The 10,169-nt window shown below is 38.6% G+C and overlaps 1 protein-coding gene across 1 annotated transcript; it reads right to left on the reverse strand.

Moving 5' to 3' along the window:
• Positions 1-267: 267 nt before the first annotated feature.
• Positions 268-7,752, reverse strand: LOC129236779 (carboxypeptidase B). Its single transcript, XM_054870995.1, has 5 exons — positions 7,404-7,752; positions 1,575-1,772; positions 1,353-1,494; positions 685-1,210; positions 268-504 (listed from the first exon to the last, which is right to left on the reverse strand). The coding sequence occupies exons 1-5, from the start codon at positions 7,750-7,752 to the stop codon at positions 268-270; spliced, it is 1,452 nt and encodes a 483-aa protein (XP_054726970.1).
• Between the last annotated feature and the right edge of the window lie 2,417 nt (positions 7,753-10,169).

Raw genomic sequence — 10,169 nt, forward strand, 5'->3', positions numbered from 1 at the left:
GTGCACAATAAATAACTTTAATTTAATTGCAGCCTAAACGATAAAAGTAAACTTAAGTATTAAATAACTAAAAATACGTTTTTTTAACCTAATTCTGCTCGAAAATTAATAATAGTACAAGCGTCTAAAATATAACGCCGAAATACTTTGAGTTTTGTATCTTTGAATCTTTAAAATGACTCCAATCCTTTTAATAATTCAATTATCCTTTTTGTCTATTCCTTTCCTTTTATGAGATTTTCGTTGCATACACTTTTTGGCTTGGCTTCAATTTAGTGCCGCCGCTATTGTCTTCATAAATTCGTATGCCTCCTCACCCGATTCCACAATGTAATGCGGTGGCATCAAGTACCCATAGCGCCCTTGGTCCTTCAGAAATACATCGTAAACGTATTGTGGATTAATACGCTGCTGCACCCAGTCGGCCGAGTTGCCAGCGCGTGCCAATTTCAGTCGATAGCTGGTACCCACACGGTACTCGGCTTCATTCAATTTACGGAAATTCTAAAAAGTAAACAAAACAGAAAAACCAAAAAAAAAAAAGAAAAACTTTTAAACGAGGCCACAAAGAAACACATACAAAGGAAGGCGTGCAAACAATGGAAAAGCATTTTAGTGGCTAGTAAATTGATTTTTATTTTGTTTTTGTTGTTTTCGTGTCTAATATTGCCGCATGCAACTCACCAACATTGCACGTCGCGCCACGTTGTGCAGTTTCCGTTGATTGTCCGTCACAAAGTCTGCGTCACCCCATGGATAGGTGATTGCCTGCCCGTAAGCGTTGAAGGAGACGTATGCACCCAAAAATTCGTGTATGTTGTGCACGAAGGTTCGTATCGCTTTCGTTTCTGGCTCGGAGAATTGCTTTGGCCCTCGATATAAATTCTTGCACGGGTTATCCGATGAGCCCGCACCACCCCACTGATAATCAAAGTTGCGATTCAAATTTACGCCATAACAGCCAGTTTTACCATCGAAATGTCGATTCTTCGACCAGAGACGATCGGTGATGCGCGAATATTGATAACCATCGGGATTTGCCAAAGGCAAGAAGTACCAATCAATGTTGCGCATGTAAGCCGGCTCTTGGTCCCACAGCCAGGTTAATTTCGAAATGGCACAAGTGAGCGCGGCAGGACTGAGCCAATCGCGTGCCTGCATGCCGGCATCGATAAAAATTGCCCAATTCTTGGGGTTGCCATTGGAGATGCTGGAAAGACAGAAAGGGTGATTCAGGTTTATCACTAAGTACTAATAATTTAATTTTACAAAGCTTGTGTTTTTTACTCCTGCTCTTTAATTGTAATTCCTAAACTTTTTTAGTTTTTCGCTTTTTTTTTATTTCAACTCACCGCAACACCTCCAGTGGCCGCTTATGATGCGTCACACCGATTTGCACAATCTCCGCCATATCAGGGTAGGTTTCCAAAATGTGCTGCAGGAATTGTTGTATAGCGCCAACGTCATGATAGCGATTCCAATTCAGTATCGTACCTAAAAAGTTTCGGTTAAATATTTATTCACAAATTCCCATGAATGACATTGCTAATAGGCTTGACCCGCATTCAACGTACTATCTCTATCCAACCACGGCATATTTGCGTTGCTGTTGTTCACCTCCGTATAAGTCTCGTCGATCGCAGTCTCGATATCGTCGATCATAATATTGTAGGTGAAATCAGTTTTCGCTATGAACTCTTTGGCTTTTGCTGTATTTCTGTAATCAATTAAGATGTCAACTCCGTCTTGATTGATGTTCCACACCTCAGTTCCTGTAAAAGGAGGTGGAAATGATATAAATATGCGCAAATCCTATGAGATCACGCAACTTTTTTTTCTCGGTAAAAATAATGGAATAAACTTTCTTTTATACTTAGTAAATGTTATGTATGGTGGAAATTTCAATTGACGTCAGAGTAGCGTTTTCTCAAGAGTTGAGGTACGTTAACACATCGATAAGATCCATATAAAACTGAGGTTAGCACATAACTTAGAGTTATAATTTTAGCCGTACTATAACAAAAAAGATTCATGTTCAAATCAAAATTTCAGGAGCTCTTCCGGCAAAGCAGCTTCAGTAAACCGAATATATCCGTTAGGTCAAGCCTAAGTCAACTGAATGTTAGATATTATCATTTAAGAGGTGGGTGTAACTGCATGGGTTGATATGAAACATGAAATAGTTGATACACTTCCGCATTTCTGTAGCTTTTCATAAAAACCATCTGCTATTTAGAGGCGGCATCAAACTATTTCTTCTTATACTTTGATTTCAAACGTTGCACAAATCGATAGAATCATAGATTCCGTCATTGAAAATTTTGAAAAATTAATTTTTGGGTATAGGAATAAGTTTCCCTCCTTTCTTAGCCAAAGTTACGAATCATTTAAAAAATTAAATAAAACATGAAATGATGTGAAGTATGTGCAATTGGAAACTACAACTTTACTCCATCTTTCAGGCAGCATAACGGATTCCTCTGACGAAAAATTCGAGTTCTTTTGATTGAGCCAGTTTACGATGCTCTCGTAAGAAGTGAACTGCTCTCCAATAAGGGTTGACTGCATTGATTGGAACAGATGGTAGTTCAAAGGTGCAATGTCTGTGGAATATGGCGGGTGGAGCACAATTTCCTAATTCAGCCCCATTAAATGTTTCTGCACCGATGTAGCAACGAGTGGCCTGGCGTTATCATGCAGCAAAATAAGGTTTCTACCGTCCCATTCCGGCCGCTTTTCTTTGAGAGCTCGGTTCTCACGCATTAGCTGCAGTCGGTAACGATCCAGCCAGTGATGGTTTTAGATGCTTTAAGGAGTTCATAATAGATGACACCCTTCTGATCCCACTAGATGCACAACATAATCTTTGAAGCAAGAATATTTCTTTCCGCTGTCGATAGACCTGGTTGCTAGGGTCCAATTTTTTCGACGGGTTATCATAATAGATTCATTTTTCATCACCAGTGACGATGCAATGCAGAAAACCTTTTCTTTTCTGCCGTTCAAGAAGTATCTCACTTACCACCAAAGGTCTCTCGATATCCCTCTCATTCAATTGGTGCGGCTCCCAGTTACCCAGTTACCTGCTTTCTGGACCATTCCCATCGCATGCAAACGTTTACCGACGGTTGATCTGTCAACATCCAACTCTTTAGACATATCATCAAGAGTCCGACATGCGTCTTCATCCAATAATTGTTGTAGTTGAAATTACCACTCTTTACAAGTTGATGGATCGTGATTACCGGGAATATTGATCAATACATGACACGTTTCAGCTGCACTTTTCTTTAAAAGGTAATAATGAAGCATGGCTTCCAACATATGCTGTTTTTTCGGGACAAACATAGACATTTTTGACGTCAGATAAAAAAGGAATGTCAACTACTGCGATCGAGTCACCAGTACAGTTCGAGAGCGAACACAAAAATAATAAAAAGTTAGTATCAGCAGCGGCACCTCTTTCACGAGGTTGGAAACTTATTCCCATACCCAATAGTTTCCTTTGCGAGGTACAGTGAAAGCAAATTCAATATCTATCGGTTAGATTGACGGGCGTAAAGCAAACACTGAGTTTGAGCACAAAAAACGCGCACGAAAGTTACAGAAGTATGGAAATGGCTCTGTAATGGTGTGGGGCTGCATGTGCAGTGCGGGAGTCGGAGACTTACATTTTATTGAAAGTACAATGGACAGGCTTGCCTATCTCAATATTCGTAAAGAAAATTCAATGTGCGGAGAAGTTGGAGATTTTAAATAATTTTGCATTCTACCAGGACAACGACCCCAAGCAATGCATCGAAAATGAAATGTAGAAAGGCTTTGGTTGAAAACTTTTTTAAACTTTTACTGGCACCGCAGATACAAATGTGAATGAAGTTATTTGGTGGAAAAATAGCCAGAAGACTATGTAAAAGGATTTTCAATTCGCTATCTTGCCTTAATTTTGCGAACATTTAATTTAGGCAGCACACAGACGTCTTCAAGCGGTGCACAATGGGGATTTTTCGATAAGTTTTGCTCATAAATCCTAGAAAAGGCAATTATTAATCAATTTTCGACTATAGGCCCCTCCATTTATGGAACTTCAAGCCGTACGCCAGAAATAGAAGGCTGAGCTCGGCCAAACATCCAAACAGGGTGTAAGCGTCAATTATATACAAACAGTCTGTGTCAGGAAATAGAAAGCTCGATTATTCATGAAATATGAAAGATATATATTTAAATTTTTTTTACATGAAAGTATGTACAAAACTTCGAGACGCAATTACTCAATAAGCCGTGTAGTCTTCATCGTTGTCGAGTATAGCCTGGCATCTTCTCGGTATGCTTTGAACCAGCTTTTCTGCGTAGTTCGTCGACAAAGAGCTCGTTGACGCAGGAGTTGCTTTAAATCGTGGACTGGTCTTCCGACAAGATGCGTTTTCATGATTCGGGGGGGTTGGCGTCTGGGTACTGTGAAGGCCAGTCCAATACTGTGACGCCATTTTCTTGTTTTGTTGTTTCTCAATGTGTTTTTCTGAGAGCAGTATTTTATTTGATGATGTGGGACGGCAGGATATCTTCGCCTCCTTCAGTCGACGTTCGATGGTGTTGATACTCACATCTATTTCCTTTTTAGCAAGAACTGGTAGTGCTGGGCGTAGTCACAAAGAAGGGTCCCGCTTAAAAAGTTAAGAGATCGTCCAACTATCCTGCTTTTTTGTCGTCACCCGTTTCAAGCCGCGCTTGGAAAAGTCATCAACATTTTTGTGCGCCTTATACCGCTGATTCCACATCACAACAAACTTTTTTGATCTTTTAATCAATTTTGCAGCCGCGGTAAGGTAATTTTGGCCCTTTCGAATGCGTGCATAAAAATACCGCCTTGAAACGTTTCGCCTGTTTTGTTTGGTTGCGTTTACGGGAAAGTTTCGAACCACACTAACCTGAGTTAGCACTGCCGTTGGACTATTACTTGATTGGGACTATTACGCAGCAAAAAGCAGCACGAAATATATCTTGCAGTTGCAACAAAAAAACCAGTTCTTTTCTTCTGACACAGACTGTATATAATTTTATCACGTTGTTCTATCGTGTAAAATTGTACATCTGCCTACTTGACAAATATCAAAGATAACATAAAAACAGGTACCGTCTAGGAATTATTTACTACTGTCACCTAGGCATCTCTTCTGAGAGACCATGTAGATACATTTCTGCTTTTATGTAGCTCTTCATAAACATCATCCGCTAATTGCATATCTAAGAAAATTTTAAGTATGCATTTGCATATGCGAAGTTGCAAAAAAATCCGTTGATTTAAAAAAATTTGTTTTTTTTTATGATGGTCTTCTGCATTTTCTCCACATAAAAAATGTTCGACAAGTTTTTATTGTAAAAAAACGTTCCCTTTATTTTCAAAATTTTAGTAATAGAAAGCAATTGAAAAATTTGATTAACCCTGAACATTCGTCTTTCACTTCGTATCTCGTTCGAAGTCATTTACCTTTTCTCAAAAATCATTAGATATATTTTCCATTTTAACTGTTGTTTGCTTCTGGTGGTAGTCATTTCTACTAAAAAATCCCGCAGACGGGGTCAAAGAGCGAAGCGCGCCCAGGGTTAATGCAGAGCGATAGTAAACATTTCAAAGTTTTATTGCAAAAGAACAGTACTCCTATCGATTGAGCCATTTTTGATTTGTTGCAGTTCGAAAACTAATTTTATGATTTTTTAACACTTTTTGACCTATGGGCAGTCACTATTATAAGATTATACAATTTATGTCGTAAGAAGGGAGAATAGCTTTAAAATACAAATAAATCCATGTAAATCGGAACATCCTGTGCATAATTATTAACGTACATTAATACAGCGACTCCAACGAATAATCGGACAAATTTATTTCCACCAAAACTATATAAAAACATGGAACAAATAATGAACGAGAAACATATTTTTAAAAATAAGTACGCAGATCGATTTTTTTTTATTATATTTTACTAACATACTAGAAAACTAAAGCATTTTGAACAAAACAAAACGAAAAAAACTTTGAATACAAAAATACAATTTTTTTTTTGACCATTTTTAAGAAGAAAGTGTTCAGAAAGGGTTATTTTTTCGAAAATTACATATTTATTTATTGATCAATATCTTGTTTGTCCCCTTCAAAGTAATCCCTTTCAGATATAATGCACCTGTGCCAACGCTTTTCCAATCCTCGAAGCACATCTGACCAAAAAGCCTTTTGATCGATGTTGACTTTATCTCCACATTTGTGGCAAATCTCCGTCTTTTCATAGGTATTTTTGCAAGCTTGAAGCGTACTACGGTCGACGCAAAAATGCGCTGTTATTTTCGGCAATAAATTTTTATTTTTCGATAGCAGAGAGTTACAGAGCACACCAAAACACATTTAACCGTTATATCTATCAAAAACAAACTACGTATCCTATGATCAGAAACTACCGGGAATGTTTAAATAAAACAAAATTAAGTACCAGGCAAATTTATTTTATCTCCTTCAAAATATGACCCGTCTGAAGAAACACACATATGCCAACGTTTAACCCAGTCGCCCATGCACCCCTGGTAGGCCGACAAAAAGATGGCCTTCAGCTTCTTCATCGTATTCTCTTTGATCTCCTCTATCGACATCTTCTTCCACGAAGTGCTAACTTCAACTAGGTAAACAAAAAGAAGTCGCAGGGGCCATATCAGGTGAATACGATGCTTGCACGATGGTATTTGCTTGGTGTTTGATACAATAATCCAGCACAATTTGGACTCGGTGCGATGGCGCGTTATCATCAAGCAAAATCCAAGAATTGTTGGCCCACATTTCCGGCCGTTTGCGACGTACAGCATCTCTCAAATGCTTCAAAACGGATAAATAGTGACAGATGTGTGTCTTACAGTCCTACCAACATAAAAAACAAAATATGGACCGGTTCCCACGGTTCGTTTAAGCTAAACATTGCCGGTACTTTTTATCATACCACAATGTGCAGTTGAAACTGTAAACATATTTTGAGTACTTTGAGAATCCTTTATTTCCATTTCAACGACTCTGGGACAAGATTTTTTAAACTAACTTTTTTTTTCTTTCGCCGTGTCCATTTGGCTGTCATCACAGAATGAAACAAGACGAATTCATTCTCTGTTTTCTACTTTGCCAATATTTTGCCGACACGACAATCAAACGTACAAAACATTGTTGTGTGTCTAGTGTCACCACCTTTAATGAATGCACCTTGAGTATTACTCAATTCTAGTTCTAGGCGTCTTTGATTATCACAACTTCTTTTTTCAATCATTTACAACAAAAATTCTGACTGTACCCATTTTAACAGTATTCCGCAAATTTTCACTCGGATCACTTTTGTAATAAATTTCACATTAATTTCACTCCTACTAACCAAAACGTTGCCAAAACGCTCTTAGCAATTTATTTTCTACATTGCTCTCATGAATTTTCCACAATTGATGGCCGTAGTATCGTTTCACTGAGCTGCTGTTGCGATAGCGCAAATTAATCTGATACGACGATTGGGGTGAAAAAATATTAAATTGTCGTATGTCCACCGGCATCAGCCACTGCAAACTCTCCAATGTATTGTCATATAATTCATCACTCGATATGAAAACTGTCGGAAAACCGGGTATGCTGCGCAACAGATGAAATTTTGGATTTTTCTGTTGACAAGGATGAGCAGGTAGATTTAGCAGCAAAATCAAAGAAATCACAAGCAAGTATCTTAGTAGCATAACGCGAAATCAGGGCTGATCTGTAACCACACGTTTTCTAATTTTGCAATTGGCGATTTCGTTTGCAGGTCTAACGGTCACGCGGCGTTTTTGACAACTAACTGAATTTCTTCATTTTAAGCCACATTGAACTCTTTAAGTTGGATGCTGGTTTAAGGTAGCTAATTAAGGTAGCAACAAATGTTTGGTTCTTTGTTTAAGACAATTTTAAAATTAATTTATGTAAATTCTATACAAGAATAACGAATAACGGGTTTCTGTGTCATTTCATTGGCATGCTTCCAATGCGATCACGCAACTAATGTGGCCGAGTAGAAGCGGTCAGCAGCGGGTCAATTTACTTTTTTTTTGCCTTAAACTTCATTCATACAATTTTTGTTGCGTGGGTATGAGTGAGTTTTTACATGTGTGGCGATATTTTTTTTCTTTTTTCGTTTCTCCAGTTTCACTGACCGCGAATTGTAAATTTTAATGCGATATTAATTATTAGATAAGTAGAATACCAAGGTGTGTTCCAAAGTAAACGTGATTTTTTGAAATAATAATTCGTCTTTTTTATGTGGAAAAAATGCTTTCTATATTAAATATTAGATGCGCAACTAAGTTCCTGCTGTTTGTCAATAGATGCCGCCAGCACTGTGTGCTAGTCGATTCTAACATAACCTAAACGTCTTAAAACAAGCTTAGACATATGGTAAACAAACTGCTTCGACACATTCGTGATTTTGTTTTTGGTATCATATACAGGGTGGGCCATATAGCGTTTGCTTTTTGAACCACCTATTTTTTTGAGAATGATAACAAAAATGACATGTCAAATGTGTTCATAATTTACTTAAAGGTTTGACATTTACGAAATGGGACGCTATACGCTTGAACAAAATTGGGAAATATTGAAAACCTATTTCCAAAGTGGTGAGTCTTCTTCTTCTTTTCTGATTTTCACATCGCTGGCTACGTCAATAAGCTAAATTGTCGGGTTTGGAGCTCAGAAAATCCACACGTTACAGTAGAGAAGCAAATGCATCCACAACTATTCAATGTTTGGTGCGGTTTTTGGTCTGGCGACATCATCGGGCCATTTTTTTTCGAAAATGAGCGAGGAGCCGCGGTTACAGTAAATGGCGAGCGTTACCGTGACATGCTCAACGAGTTTTTATTTCCAAAAATTGAAGAGGATGACATGGAGGACATTTGGTTTCAACAGGACGCTGCAACTTGTCACACTGCCAAAGTTACACTCGAACTTTTGGCTACCGTTTTTGAAAACCGAATAATCAGCCGAAATTCCGATATCAATTGGCCGCCTCGGAGCTATGATTTAAGCCCGTTGGACTATTTTTTGTGGGGAGCCGTTAAGAAAAAGTGCTATGCGAACCATCCAGAGACGATTGATGCTTTAAAACGCGAAATCGAAGTTGCCATTCATGAAATTGGAGCCCAAACAATCGAAAATGTGCTTAAAAATTGGGTTGATCGAATGGCCTACTGTAAAGCCAGTCGTGGCAGTCATTTGAACGATATTATTTTTCATTCAATATTCAAAATACAATAAAAAAAAGGGTTTGAAAAAATATTGATTAGTTTTTTTTTACATCCGATTCAAAAAGCAAATTTTACATGGCCCACCCTAAACTTTTGGTTTTATGAAAATGTCTGATTTTATGCCGAATAATCGTCATTTGCGGGAAGTGCTGATTTTCCTCTTTCATTCGAAAAAAACGGCGGTTGAAGCGCATCGAGAGCTACAAAAAGTTCATGGAGATGCTGATTTAAGTGAAACAGCGTGGCGAGATTGGTTTCGTCGCTTCAAAGACAGTCATTTTAATGCTGACGGCCGTCCGCGTGAAGGAAGGCCAAAAACCTTCGAAGACGCTGAATTGGAAGCATTGCTCAATGAGCATCCACGCCAAACGCAAGAAGAGCTGGCTTTAGTATTAGGAGTTACCCGCCAATCCATTTCCAAGCCATTGCATGCTTTGGGAATTATTCAGAAATAGAGGACTTGGGTTCCTTATGAGTTAAAACCAAGGGTTGTTGAACGTCGTTTTTTCGCCTGTGAACAACTGCTCCAGCGGCAAAAAAGGAAGGGTTTTCTTCATCGCATCGTAAAGGGTAATGAAAAATGGATTCGTTACAGCAATCCAAAGAAAAAAAGTCATGGGGATTGCCCGGTCATGCTTCTACGTCGTCTCCTCGGCCGAATATTCACGCTGCGAATGTTATGCTATGTATTGGGTGGGACCAAGTTGGTGTTATTTATTATGAACTGTTAAAACTAAGCGAAACCATCACTGGGGATCGATATCGACTTCAATTGATGCGATTGAGCCGAGCACTGCGCGAGAAGCGGCCGCAATTCGCGGAGAGGCATGAAAAAGTGATTTTACAGCATGACAACGCTCGGCCTCACGTTG

This window comes from Anastrepha obliqua, chromosome 2 (assembly GCF_027943255.1).
Source record: "Anastrepha obliqua isolate idAnaObli1 chromosome 2, idAnaObli1_1.0, whole genome shotgun sequence".
Lineage (NCBI taxonomy): Eukaryota > Metazoa > Arthropoda > Insecta > Diptera > Tephritidae > Anastrepha > Anastrepha obliqua.